The sequence below is a fragment of the Lepidochelys olivacea genome (genome assembly GCF_965140295.1).
Source record: "Lepidochelys olivacea isolate rLepOli2 genome assembly, chromosome: 20".
Taxonomy (NCBI): Eukaryota; Metazoa; Chordata; order Testudines; family Cheloniidae; genus Lepidochelys; species Lepidochelys olivacea.
Genome location: NC_140430.1, coordinates 21,082,714 through 21,097,049, shown reverse-complemented (window position 1 = coordinate 21,097,049; position 14,336 = coordinate 21,082,714). Strand labels below are relative to the sequence as shown.

Genomic DNA, 14,336 nt, shown 5'->3' with positions numbered 1-14,336 from the left:
CCCGCCTCCCAGAGACCAACTTCTCTTGAGTTTGGAATTGGGCCATGAATCATTCCAAACAGAGCAAAGGACGGTTCACAGCCACCCACACATCCGCCCACCCTGCTGGCAAGGAGCTGCCTTCACTTTCACATCTAGAAAGAGGCCCCAGGGGCGGGGAGGGATGGAGGCCATTGGTATAAGAGAGGTTATAAAACCATGAGGAATATCATCAAGGGAAAGGCTGAAAGGGGAGGCACTTGTGTAGAGAGCGAAACCGTGATGAAAACTGAAGAGTAGGGCTTGAAGCTGCTTGTGACTCTCCGAAGCTGGCTAGGAGCCTGCTGTAGAGAATCATCATCTCTCAACACGGAGATGACACAGAACCAAGGTCTTGGCTCCGGCTCCCCTCAAACCCTGACGGAAAAATCACAAGAGGCCTTGCAGAGTAGGCAACTGTCGTAGAGGGGAAAACTAAGGAAGAGAGTGGCTCCAGTTCCAGCTACACTAGAGACCGCTGCCCTCCACTGGGAAGATGCAAATAACAATGTACAGAACAAAGAGTGGAGGAGACAGTACTCAGTTGAGCGGGTCCAGCCATGGAACCAGGTTCCAGAGGGACTAGATGAATCCAGAATCTGACCGCCTGCTCGGAAACACAGCAAAACCTTTCTCTTCCTTATGATCAAGCTTTTCTGGCATCATCAGACAGATGTTCACATCCTTCTCCCCAGCTCCCATCCAAAACAGCCTGCTCCATGAAGAGCTTCCTAGAACTCACAGCCAGACTCTGGACTTGCCTATTGTGACTCTACATTTCATCAGAGATACTCAGAGACAAAGGTGATGAACACTGAATGACGTACAGCCCCCAGCCCAATGCTACATGCCTGAATGTCACACAGGCACTCCATCCACACCCCTCCCTGCCTGGAGAGAGGCTGTCCCTGCTACTCCACCAGCCAGTCCCTCGCTTTACAGCCCCCTTTGGTGGCTAGAGATTCAGTCCAATTCCTAACGGAGAGCTTCACTCTCCTATGCCAATGCCCCCGCTTATCAGCAGCATGTTGATGCCCAGGTTATACCTATACTGGGCACAAGCAGAACTGTCAACCTGGGCACTTTGCACCAGAACTAAATTCACTTCCAAGAGAGAGGCAGTTTCATTGTCCTTATTGCCACACGCACACTCACAAGTGCACACCCAGAGGCTGTGCTAGCCCACTGGGGGCCTAAGCAGCAATGTTTTTAGGGTCCCCCCCTTACACCTCACCCACCCACTCTAAATTCCCATTCTATTATTTCCACAAACAAAAAAACCCCACATCAACATCTACTAAATACATGTTAAAAAGCCCAAATTAAATAAGATGAATGGTATTTCGGGAGTACTACCAAATTGGGGCCCCCAGCAATTGCTTAGTCTGCGTCTGTCTACCGCCACCACTGCACATGCCTGTCAATGCCCTTTCCGACCCGGCAGGCACAAAGGCAAGCTCTGGTCTGAGTCACACTGGCTGGGCCGCTGTCCTGCTCACTCACCCCTGCTGGATCCTCCAGCCTGAACCCCCACAGGAGCGATGTGTGAAGGCAGATTTGGATCGCGTCTCCCAGACCGTGCTGGTATGTCACTCTTCATGCCAAGGCTCATGCTATCACCAAGCAGACCCCCCCTCTGGCTCCAAGAAGGGGCTGAGAACTTTTAAAAGCAGGTTTTAGGTCTCTGGGCACAGCCCTTGCCATGTGGCTCGTAGGGTGTTGATTTGTAGCACTGCATGTTTTCCAATCTCACACTGGGACCAGTCATGCTTTCCACAGGGCCTTCATGCCAGGAAGTTAAGGCAGGGCAGAGAACATTGCATCTCCATTTTACAGATGGGGAAACGGAAGCAGAGAAGGGAAAACACTTGTCCAGGGATCTGTCCCCACAGGCATTGCTAGTACCGACCTACCACACCCAAGCCAGGGGACACACCACTTAACAAGCTGGTCACTTGTCCAGCATTTCGCTCAGAAACGTGCGTGTGCCCCAAATTCTTTATACATATATTTCCCTCTCAACCTTCCTCCCTGCACCCGCACGGCCCTAGCTCTGGGTACACAACAGCGACTGCATTCCATAGTACATGGAGTCCCAGCCAAAGCTAGGGAATCGGATAATAAATGCCTTTATTCAGTCAGAGTTGTCTCCCTCCCTGACAGCTTCTGAAAATGGAGGAAATGAAGCATTCCAGCTAGAAGACCCAGGGTCCCCCCATCTGCAGCCCACCTCCTTGGGCAGTTAGTATCGGGCGGAAGCAGCAGAACCTGGGCCTAACACCCAAGCCCTTCCCACCCACTGGGCAGGCCTGGCCCAAGGCCAAGGAATTGCATAAGGAAGTTTTGGTGTGGAGTCAGCACAGCGTGATCCCAGCTGGACCAGAGTCAAACTGGCACCCCTAAGCCCATTGATATTCTACTGCCAACTCCCTGCTTTGCTACACCTGGGCACGGGATTTGCCTGTTAAAAATTCAGGTGGATTTTGCCTTGTGCTATTCTACCATGGCACTCCCTAGGGCTGCTCCCCCTTTGAATGCGGCAAAGCAGGCCGGTTACCCACTGCCCTTCTGAGTGCTGGGGCACTGAGCCACCTGCAGAAGAAACAGAGCTTGGCACTGGAGAAGTTCACAGCAGCATCAGAAACAACAGAGCCACTGGGCACAGCGTGGCCAAGCCCCGCTCTCATGGCTACCCAGGGAGCAGACAGTCGCATGGGCTCAGCTGTGCGTCCCCATCAATGTAGGGTGTCACTTGGCGTAGGCTCCATGCCCTGTGCACTCCACGGCCCTACGGGTGAAGCCGTCACCCTCAGCACGGGACAGGGCTGGACAGAGACAGGCAGCTGGTAAGGAAAGTGAGAGACTGCTCACGCACTGTGCCGATCAGCAGAGCTGGGCCGAAGCCTCGGGCACGTTCACAGCACAGCCCGCTCCACCAGGCCCCGGAGCGCACACCGGGAGAGGGCCCAGGAGCTACCCCAGGTGCAGGTTGGCTGGTGTGTTGGCCTGCAGGCCCTGCCAGGTGCCATGGCAGCCCATACAGTTTGTTTTGGCCACCAAGGGCTCCTGCAGACTAGGGAAGGCCAATGCCTTCAGGCTGGCCTGCAACGTAACTCCCAGCACTGGGGACAACTTTTTAGGTCAATTTCTCTCTTTTCAGAAGCCACAACAAAAGCACAGCTGCTTCCACGACTCTGCCCCCAGCAAGTGCGTGCCACGCTCAGCTCCTTCAATCTCTTTATTCGTGTAATAGCCGTACTGGCTACCAACAGAAAAGATACAACAGCACATCTGTAACTCTGACCAGCGGGAGGCCTAGAACCTAAACGGCCATGCCAAGTCCCTAGAGTAACTGACTGGGACGGCCCCAGTGCAAATACAGGGGCTTCCGGCTGCTCCCCCAAGGCAGCCCAGGGCTTGGAGTTGGATACAAAGAGCCAGCAAGCAGCTCACACATTCACAAAGTGTCTACGTGTGTAAAGCATGTGTCATCCTGAGGGATAATTGGGTGAGAGAGGAAGGCGAGAGGGGGTAGGGTGGTGGCAGTGGGGGAGAGGTGAGGGGACAGTCTGCTTTACGCATTTCCAGCGGTAGTTCATGGGTTTCCTTTCTCCTCCTCGCTGCTCTCCTTCGTGACCTCCTCGTAGACAGCCTCCGCCTCCTCACCTCCCTTCTCCGCTCCCTCCGCCGTCTTGGCATTTGGCACCCAGAGCCCAGAATCGATGCAACGCTGCATGTGGTACTTGGCTTCCTGGAACACAGAGCATGGGCTAAGGGATTTTAGCCCAGCACTCACCCCACGGGTCTCTGCTTCCTCCCAGAGCTCCCAAAGCCCACCTCCATCCCCTGCCAGACACTGCATTGCAGCCTTCAGCCAAGGGCCCATTGCCACTTGGTTGGCTGGAGATCAGTGACTTGGGAAGAAGCCAATAGCTACGTAGGAAGATGCGATAACGTGCCTGGGAATGGACCCCAATTCACAGCAACAGAAAGCTGATGGCTCTCCCCCTGTGCCTCAAGAGCTGGGCACTCTTGGCTTTCACCTAGGCCCCGTGTCTCCCCACCCAAGGCATACTCACCGCCGGCTCCATTTTGCTGATTGCATCCTGCAGCATCTGAACGTCTTTCGAATCGAAACACTTTTGCAGCTCCTGGGGGAGGAGAGGGCAGCATGGTGAGCTGGTCGGGGACATGGCCCCTTCCACAGCCCCGTGCAATAGATAGTGCCCAGGAGCTCACGTCTTGTCTCTTAGCTGAGCGGGAGCACAAGGCCTAGGAAGGCAGTGGAGACTGTGCACCTGGCTCTGGCACCTGGAGGCACTCCGCAGTGACCCACCCATGCCCCGGGGCACGGAGGAATGCCACCTTGCCCACTTCCCTGGGAGGGTGGTGCAGCAGCCAGGACACTAGCCTGAGGGCTTGGAAGACCTGGGTTCACTTCCCTGCTCTGTCAGACTTGGGTAAGTCAGTCTCGCTATGCCTCAGTGCCCCACCTGTAAAATGGGGATAGGGCTTTCTGACCTGGGGGGTGGGGAGAATAAACCCATCAGAGCGTCTGAGCTGCTCAGAGAATGGGGCCAGATAAGTACTCTAGACAGGATAGGGAGTGGGAAGGAAACCCTTTTAAGTGGGAGCCAGGATGCGAGATCGACACCAGCTGCTCTTGATTAGAGCACAAGACACCTGCTGCTCAGCGATCAGGCTACTCACAGCCGGGAGGGATTCGTACACCTCCACGGGATCCAGCCCGCCTGGGCCCAGCCGTTTCTGCCGCTCCTCCTCTTCATACTCTTTCATGGCTTTCTCGATGCGCACCTTGGCGCGGCCTCTCACCCGCTCCTTGAAGGCCTCCAGCTCGTCGGTGAACCCCTCCATGTACTGCTGATCGGCCGTCTGCAACGAGCAGGGAGAAGCAGGGTAGCAGAGTCAGAGGCCAGAACATTAACGAAGGAGCCAAGATGGCACAGGATCCAGCCAGGCATGAGAGCCGTGGCCGACCCCAGATGACACACCCCATGCTCAGGCTAGAGTAGCCACGCTCCCATTCAATCAGGCTCATTGCAGGGCTGGGGGGAGGGGAAGTGCTGCCTATTAGCCCACGTGCTTCCTTCATCAAAAGCCACCTGCTGCAGGAGGATGGACGGCTCAGAAGCATTTGTGACAGACTGACACACTCTCCTCCTGCGGCGTCCTGACAACCCACTGCCGTGGGAGCAAGCACAGCGCCACAAACACACAGGCAGGCGATGGTAGGGCACAAGCAACAGGTGGCAGGAAAAAGTCCAGCAAGTAGGAGGGATAAAACTTACAGTCCAGTATGTTCTCCGAGCTTGGGGCCCTCTGGGCACAGAGCTCTCAGGAGGCAGCTCCCCAAGTGTCTTTCAGATGGCCCAGTAACAAAGGAGAAGGATCTTCAGCTTTAGCTATTAGCCACAGTGGTGACCCCAGCCACACCTCACACTACTGAGCCAGAGAGCTGGCCATGGGAAGCTGGGCAAAAGTCAGACTGTATTTAAACCTCACTCCTGAGTGGGCCTTGGGCCCCCTCTCTCCAGAGAGGGCAGACTGAGAACGAAGAAGGATGTCACCACGTGGTATCGGAATTGCCAGACTGGCTCAGATCTAAGGTCCACATAGCGCAGTAGCTTGTCTCTGACAGTGGCCAGAATCAGAAGCTGCAGAGGACAGTGCGAGAAACCACACAGGATGTAGACATGGGGTAATTTGCCTCATGAAGATCTCTTCTTAACTTCTAATAGAGGCTGTCTCAAACCCTGAAGCAGGTTTGTATCCTTAGCAGTAACTGTTCGAATTCGGGATATTCTGGGAATCCGTGTGTCCACTCCCTCTTGGAATCTTGCTAAATTCCTGACCTAACCAACACTCCACAGCAGGGAGTTCCACACTGTCCACCGCATTCCTCCTGACTTCAGGCCACCTGTGAGAGGGGGAAATGGGGAGAAAACAGCACAGCTGAAGGGGACTTGGAACTCACCTTGATTTTGGTGAAGAACTGTCTAAAACAAGCTCTGGGGTCCACCTTCAGGCTCTTGGCCAGCTCTAGGATGAACTGCATCACGATGGTCTGATGGGCGACCTGCTCCATCAGGGCGTGTTTCTAGGAGGCGGAAGAGAAAGGCACCTATGGCTCTAAGGACTGTGCTGTGCGGTGCACTGCCAGCTGAGGGCGTGCTCAAATTCTGACAGACCCCGAGATGCCAGCCACCACAGCCTTGCCCCTCGTTACTCAGGGAGGCAGTGGGAAGAAGACACTGGCTGGCAGAGAGCCATGACAAGCGAGTCCGCTGCAGTCTGAGCCCGTGGCCCATTCCCTTCCAGACTCAGCTGCCAGGATTTCTCAGATGTCAGCGCCATCTTTAAAGCAAACGGAGGCCGTCTTTGAAAGAGACACTGGCTCCCCGGGGGGCAGCTGGTCACAAGACAACCAAGGCTGACTCGGGAAGAGAATGAGCAGCTAGTGGATCAGATGAACAGCTGCTGGAACAAGAGTACTGACAGGGAAACTAATGCACGAGCCATGGAGCCACTTGGGTACACACTTTCCGGGTCTCGTTCCCCCAGCACGGGTTCACTATGCCATGAGGCGTCCATTAGGGAAGGGATTCTAATGGGAAAGAGTTTGGCCTACCACAAACGTGAATGGGTCAGAACTCAACAGGGTCCCTGGGATTTATTCCTCGCTGCTATCAGCTGCAGTCACAACTCCTGGGGAAACACAGCAGCCTCACCTCTTCCACTTCCAGATCAATGCACCAGATGACCAGGTAATTGGCGGTCTCCTCACACACCAGATGTGGGTTATCAGATAGATACTTCTGGCTGTCGTCCCAGCGCCGCAGCATCCCTTCAAAGCAGGAGAGCCCCAGTTAACAGCAGACAGTCACCTTGCCACATGGTCAGAGAGAAGAGCCCACCCACAAAGCCGTTGCGGAGCCTGGACAGGGCTAGAGAGGATCAGCAGTACTTTAGGAGGCAGGATTCCACCTGCTGGAGGGGAAAGATGGTGGTGTGGTCAGGGCACTCGCCTGTGATTGGGAGACCTGGGTTCAATTCCCTCTTCTGCTCCAGGTTGTGTTTGTGACCTTGGCCAAGTCACTTAGTATTAGGTATTTAGGTAAACACCCCGGAGGATCTGGGCCTTTGTGCCTCAGCTCTCTATCTGTGCAGCTGAGCCAGCAGCACTAGGATCCCTCATGAGAGGCTCTTTTGGTATCTGAGCACCTCACCATCTACAAGGTCAAGGGGCCACCTAAGTACCTAGGACAGATCAAACACGGGACAGAGGATTAACTTCTCCTCCTGGCTGCATTTCACAGGAACAGCCCAAATGAAGGCAGGGTGTGCTGTCTTTAGATGGGGTGGGTGGGACAGAAGCATTGTAGGAATTTAACCGAAGAACACCCAGCTGAATTTACCAAGCATATTTATTAGAGGCCTATGACTTTGGTATCCAAGCAGCAGGATTATGAAGGCAGAATCCAGTACAGGACCCAATGATGTGGCAACATAGAGCTAACCTGCTGACTCGCCTGACCAATCAGACCAAGGGGGTCCCATAAGAAAAGACAGGCCTGTGGGAAGGCACTAGATTGGGACTCAAGAAATCTGGGGTCATTTCTTGGCTCCGCCAGACTCTCCATGTGACCCTGGCTAAGTCACTTCATCCCTTTGTACTCGATATCCACCTCTGTAAAATGGGGATAACCCTTCCCTACCCCAGGACTGTGGGGCGGATAGATGCACTAGTAAGTGAGCAGCTCCAGAGTTCTGGTGAAGGGCACCTGAGCAAAGCTCCAATTCAGAATGATTAAAGTAGTGAAGAGTTAGGAGGAGGCAGAGAAGGTCCAGCAAAGTCGGGGGTGGGACTCAAGAGAAGAGCCGTTCAGGAGAAAGCCTACATGCTACAGCCAGATGTTGGTTCGTACAGTCCTGCAGTAGGGCTTTGTAAGTGAAGTTAAGGGTAAAAACAAGCCCCAGGAGTGGGCTGTGTTAGTAGACCTCTGGCTTATTGGTGCCTTTTACATATGGTTCTGAAAGGAGGCAGGGACCCCCCGCTGAGAACACTCTGCTACCCCACACCGAACATGGGTCTCTCCAACTGCATGTGCTTTCCTTTCTAAGTCTGCAGCATGGGAGAAGACAGGTATGGTGGACATGACCCAGGTAGCCGGGAGTCCAACTGCGTTGCGATCGCTTCCCTCACCCTGCTGGAAGAGTCTCTCACAGCCTCGCTAACCCAGAGCCCTTTTCTAAGTCAAGAGGGACTTCTGACGCTTTCATTGCCTCGACTGCCAGGGAGCACTACACTTGCAGCTGGCTAACTTACCAAAGTGTTTGATCTGCTTCTCGTACTTCTCCACAAACGTCTTGTGTTTCTTCTCTTTCTGTTCCTCCGATTCATCGTCCTCTTCAGGTTTGACATTGAAAACACTCTGCAGAGAGAGAGGAGGCTGGTTCATGGTGCTGCTGCATCGCCAGCTGTGCTTCCAGCACAACAAGTCTGATGCCATGTTTGCAAGGCAGGTTCCCCAGCCGGACACCCATGCAGCTCCTTCCCCTCACCAGGCACCCTTCAGACCAACCTTGCTGAAGCCGTCTTTGCTCAGGGTGTCCACGTTCCAAGGCATGTTCTTCTCCTTCTTCCTCAGCTCCTCGATCTTCTTTTCCCAGCTTTTCTCTTCTTTTCTCAGCTGCTGCGCTTCGGCCTGAAGTCTCTGCAGCTCCCCTTTCCCGCTCACCGCGTCTGCCACCTCCAGCTCCTTCATTTTCTTCTGGCACTCGGCTAGTTTCCGTTTGCATTCCCTGCACCCTTTATCCAGCTCTTCTTTCTCCTTCTGGAACTGTTCCATCCTCTCCACTCGGGCCTGCAGATATCAATTTACAGCTTTTTTTAAAGTACTCTTCATCACTTGCTCTTGGAATAGAAGAGCCAACTGATTCACTGGCAAAGAGGAGAGTACAGACAGTTTGAGTAACACTGGGAACCCTCTCCTTGCCTCATGCACCACACACAGGAGATGATGGTTGGGCTGATTCGAACCCTGATAGGATCTAACAGAACAGCAATTGACATGCTGAATTACATTACACCAACAGGACAGTATCTTCTGTGCCAGAGAAGGGTTAGCCTACCTGCACTGTCATGCTTCCCAACTCATCGACTTTTCGCTTAATCCCAGTATCACAGAGCGTGGGGCTAATTTCTTGCCTCTGTAGAGAACTGAACCTTCAACCTCACACTCATTGCAACTAGCCTGTAGGAGCCTTATGGTTTAATCAGACTTTTTAGCCATCTCTCTTCTGTGCTGCACTGACAGTCTCACACACACAGCCACCCTGTGCTGCTAAATGAGAGCTCAGTGCCACTTAGTAGTTAGAGTTTCCCGAGGGCTTGGCATGTCTGCAGAGACTCCAATTATGCTCGACAGAGCACGCGATGCAGGAAATCAGTGTTAACCCAGAAGCAGGAGAATGAACGTTCCTCTCCTCTCCAGTATCAATTTGTTCTAGCTGAAAATTAAGAGGTGGAAGAGTCCTATTGATCCCCACATCATCCACCCTCACAGGCCAGGGCAGGGCTGTTCACTACTGTACAATCTTTAGTCTAATCTAGGTGCAACTGCCTCAAGCAATGGAGTTTCTACCACCTCCCTTAGGCTGATAGCATTGGAGATTCCCTTGATATTCAACTCAAATTTGCCCCCTGTTCTGTTTCAGTCTGTGTGTCCTAGCTATAGGCATTCTAATGCTGCCTTCCTTCCAGAGACCCAACAGTTAACTACTGAACACGTTTGCTATGTTATGTTTTCAAGAGGGTTCTAAGATCCTTAGGATTTTGTTTGCTGTTGATTGGACATAGCTCTTGCTGTGGCTGTTGGAGAACAATTTCTTCCCCCTCTGAGCCTGGAAAACAAAAGCTGAATTCCCATTTTCTTCTCCATGTGGAGAAAAACATTTATTTCTCCACATGGAGCAGAGATCCTTCCTGGGCATAACATGCTAGTCTGGAGGAAGAACACCCTAGCCGAAATACAGTTACTCACACTGCACATGCGCTCTCAAAGTAGGGATGCACAACACTCAGGGAAGGAGGGTTTGAAAAAGATCACAGTTTATTTCTCCATTGTCTCCCAGTACTTAGTACTTACATAGTGCTTTAGATTACCAAAACACTCCTCAATTAGCCACCAAAACTTCAGCTTCCCCCATCGCAGCTCTCTCTAACAGGTATTATCCCCATTTTACAGATAGGGAAACTGAGGCAGGGGAATGAAATGAGTTGCTCAGCACGAGTGACTGGCAGAATCATTATTGGACCTCAGCATCGCATTCCCTTCTCAAAGCCCTGGAATTCCCAAGGGAAGGAGAAAAGGCAAAGTGCACTGCCAACATTCTAGGACCTTTGAGAGACCGGTCGATCTTGGTATCTATACCACATATACAGCAGAGGTGAAAAGCCCCCATCTTACCCAGAATAAAACTGGATTTTCCCCAGCGCTTGCCACTCAAACAAGATCAGAACTCCCTAAGCCAACAGGGTGGGTTCCCAGCCCCAATAAAAGGTGACTGACAGGTGATGCATTAGAAACTAAGCCTTTGCATTCACACACACTGCATCCAGAGCTCATTTATTCCCTAAAGAAGGCAGGTAAGGCTGACTCAATGCCTCATCTGTTAAACTGGAACCAGTTACAAATACATGGGGACTTAGTAGAGCGTCTTACCACACCTGCCTGTCTGAGGCTTTAGTCTGTTGGGTAGTATCCACTACAGCACCTGAACACTGCTGTTACTGGTATCAGAGTCAGTTAAGGCCATGACATTGGTTTTCCTTTCTGTTGGCTCCCAAGTGCAGACTGGCTGTGGTGGAGAAAGTTACTGGAAGACTGGGGAATGGATTTCTGCCCAGACAGCTTCCTGGGGTTTCACAAGCGAGCATATGGAGACAGTAAGCCCCAGGGTTTCCTCTTGGACTCGCAGTCAGGACTCCTGAGTTGTAGCCCAGACACTACTCCTGCTTTGCTGCACCATTGCAGGTGATTCCCCTCCCTGCTTTGTGCCTCCGTTTCTCTTTCTGTACTAAAGGAATATAAATCAGCCCTCCACTGGAGGGCCACAGATCTCCTGATAAAACAAAATCATAGAAATATCAGGTTGGAAGGGACCTTAAGAGGTCGCCAAGTCCAGCCCCCTGTGCTGAGGCAAGACCAAGTAACCCTAGACCATCCCTGACTGGTGTTTGTCCATCTGTTCTTAAAACCCTCCAATGATGTGGAATCCACAAACTCCCTTGGGAAGCCTGTTCCAGAGCTAGCAAGTTTTTCCTTGGGGCTGGGGCAGGGGGGCTGGCTGGGGGACAGGGCTATCGGGGAGGGGCTGGGGCTAGGGCAAGGGGAATAGGTCAGTGCTCTCCTCTCTCAACAGCGCCCCGGCAGAGGCCGGTCTCTGCAATGGGCTGAGCCCGGGGTGTGTGTGTGTGTGAGCTGTAGCTCACGAAAGCTCATGCTCAAATAAATTGGCTAGTCTCTAAGGTGCCACAAGTCCTCCTTTTCTTTTTGTGTGTGTGTGTGTGGGGCCGGGGGCTGGGGCCCCGGGTTGGGAGCACAGTGGCACTGGGGCGGGCGGGGGATCTTGGCACCGGGCGCGCTGGGGCAGGGGCTAGCCGGGGGGGGGGGGCTGGCCGGGGGGGGAAGGAGAGGGGCTGGGGCAGGGGTTTTGGGGAGGGGCTGGCCGGGGGGGGCAGAGGGAAGAGGGGCTGGGGCAGGGGTTTTGGGGAGGGCCAGGCCGGGGGGGCAGAGGGGCTGGGGCAGGGCAGAGGGGCAGGGGCTGGCCGGGGGGGGAGGGGCTGGGGCAGGGGTTATGGGGAGAGGGGCTGGGGCTGGGGTTTTGGGGAGAGGGGCTGGGGCTGGGGTTTTGGGGAGAGGGGCTGGCCGGGGGGCAGAGGGGCTGGGGTTATGGGGAGAGGGGCTGGGGCAGGGCAGAGGGGCAGGGCCTGGCCGCGGGGGGGCAGAGGGGCAGGGGCTGGTCGGGGGGGGCAGAGGGGCTGGGGCAGGGGTTTTGGGGAGGGGCTGGCCGGGGGGCAGAGGGGCTGGGGCAGGGGTTATGGGGAGAGGGGCGGGGCAGGGGTTATGGGGAGAGGGGCTGGCCGGGGGGGCAGAGGGGCTGGGGCCGGGGGGGCAGAGGGGCCGGCTGGGGGGGCAGAGGGGCTGGGGCAGGGGTTTTGGGGAGAGGGGCTGGGGCAGGGGTTTTGGGGAGAGGGGCTGGGGCAGGGGTTTTGGGGAGAGGGGCTGGGGCAGGGGTTTTGGGGAGAGGGGCTGGGGCAGGGGGGGCAGATGGGAGGGGGCTGGGGCTGGCCAGGGGGGCAGAGGGGCCGGGGGCGCAGAGGGGCCGGGGCCCCGGGTTGGGAGCCCAGTGGCACTGGGCCGGGTCTCCGCAGGCGCGGGGCGCTCCCGGGGGGCAGAGGGGCAGGGGCTGGGGCCGGGGGGGGGGAGAGGGGCTGGCCGCGGGGGGGCAGAGGGGCAGGGGCTGGGGCCGGGGGGGGGGGAGAGGGGCGGGCCGGGGGGGGGGGAGAGGGGCAGGGGCTGGGGCCGGGGGGGGGAGAGGGGCTGGCCGCGGGGGGGCAGAGGGGCAGGGGCTGGGGCCGGGGGGGGGAGAGGGGCTGGCCGCGGGGGGGCAGAGGGGCAGGGGCTGGGGCCGGGGGGGGCAGAGGGGCAGGGGCTGGGGCCGGGGGGGGCAGAGGGGCAGGGGCTGGGGCCGGGGGGGGCAGAGGGGCAGGGGCTGGGGCCGGGGGGGGGAGAGGGGCTGGCCGCGGGGGGGCAGAGGGGCAGGGGCTGGGGGGGGCAGAGGGGCAGGGGCTGGGGCCGGGGGGGGGGCCGGGCCGGGCCGGGCCGCACCTGGTGCCGCCAGCGGAAGAGGCTGGCCGTGTCGATGTTGGGGTGAGTCTCATCCTCGTCGTCGGACACCTCGATGTGGTCCCAGACGCTGTAATCCACCATGGTGCCGCCGGGCCGCGCCGGCCAGGCCCTTCTGGAAGCCTCCGCAGCTTCCGCCCTCGCCCTGACTCACTTCCGGGGGGGGGAAGGGCTTCGCCCGCGCCACCGCGCGTGCGCGGGCCGAGGCCGGGCGCGCCCGCGCCCCAGCCGGATACGCATGCGCAGAAGAGGCCGGCGGCCCTCCGCAGCTGCTACTGCGCGTGCGTAGGAGGACTTCGGCCGCCGCACGGGATTCCGCGGCCGCTCAGTGCGCATGCGTCCCCCCCTCCCGCGCCCCACCTGGCGTAGGCCTTAAAGGGCGACGCGCCGCACATAGGGCCTGAGGGGTCAGGGGGCGGAAGGCTCCCGCCCAGCTGTGTGCACGCTGCAGGGAGGGGGGAGCAACCTCCCAAAGCCACAGGCAGCGTGGGGGAGGGCCCCCCCCCGGTGATGACGGCCCTTTGCTGGGGGGGCTGTGGAAGCCCCAGCACCCCCACAGAGAGCGGGGCGCCCGCCGTGCCAGGGGCTGCCCCCCACAGCGCGGCCCCCTGCCCCCTGCCCCGCCAGGCCTACGCGCGCCAAGGCAGAGCCAGGCCCGGGAGCGGGGCAGCATGCCCAGCTCGGGACGTCTCCGAAAAGGGGGGTGGCTGTACCGGGCCGCTGGGCTCCTTTGCCCCGGCGGGGTCGCGTGTGCCAGCTTCTCCCCGCACCCGAGGGCCAGACCTTCGCCTAGACCTTCGGAGAAAGTCTCCTGTAGCCTGAGAACGCCGGGAGCCGGAGCTTTGAGGAAAATCCCAAATATCGTGAGACCCTCGAGGAAAATCCTGAGAATCGGCAGCACGATTCTCTCACCTCAGCGCATGAGGTCTGGACCCTTGTTCTTGCAAAGCCCAAGTCGCCCATTAGACCTCTGAGGTCAGCCCAGTCTGGCAATGGGTTCCCTGAGGACAGCAAAGCTGTGAACTTCGCTCCCACAGGGACAGCACCTGCGTTTGTACTGAAGCTCCCTCAGAACTGCTGGGTTTGGGCTGTTCTGACCCAGGGTGCCTTTGAGCCAAGTTTCCCTTTGAGGCTTAACCTGCCACGTGGGGCTAAGTGGTGTATATAGGCAAAGCCTCGTTGTTTTAAGGGAGGATGCACCCATTTCTGTCAGCTGAGGATCTGGGCACCGGCATGGCAGCTGCACCCGATCCACAGAGGATATAAGATTTGTCATCCCCCCTTGGGAACTGGAGCCAGATTTGGAATGGACTCTCGCCAGGAGCAGGATCAGTCCACTCTGCTACCCTACAGCAGGGGTTCTCAAACTTTTTCTTTCTGAGCCCC

At 56.7% G+C, this 14,336-nt stretch overlaps 1 protein-coding gene across 1 annotated transcript; it reads right to left on the bottom strand.

Annotated features, from left to right (window-relative positions):
- Positions 1-3,243: 3,243 nt before the first annotated feature.
- CDC37 (cell division cycle 37, HSP90 cochaperone) lies at positions 3,244-13,101 on the bottom strand. The gene is made up of 8 exons (XM_084610302.1): positions 12,933-13,101; positions 8,622-8,903; positions 8,366-8,471; positions 6,768-6,883; positions 6,014-6,136; positions 4,729-4,911; positions 4,098-4,169; positions 3,244-3,769 (listed from the first exon to the last, which is right to left on the bottom strand). The coding sequence occupies exons 1-8, from the start codon at positions 13,032-13,034 to the stop codon at positions 3,614-3,616; spliced, it is 1,140 nt and encodes a 379-aa protein (XP_084466428.1). The 5' UTR covers positions 13,035-13,101; the 3' UTR covers positions 3,244-3,613.
- Between the last annotated feature and the right edge of the window lie 1,235 nt (positions 13,102-14,336).

Excerpts from the sequence above, each read along its gene's own strand:
- CDC37 (XM_084610302.1), bottom strand. The coding sequence starts at position 13,034 with ATGGTGGATTACAGCGTCTGGGACCACATCGAGGTGTCCGACGACGAG. Across the intron at positions 6,884-8,365 it reads GAAGCAGATCAAACACTTTG|GGATGCTGCGGCGCTGGGAC; the intron begins GTAAGTTAGCCA and ends CCTGCTTTGAAG. Across the intron at positions 4,170-4,728 it reads TGTACGAATCCCTCCCGGCT|GAGCTGCAAAAGTGTTTCGA; the intron begins GTGAGTAGCCTG and ends CTCCTCCCCCAG.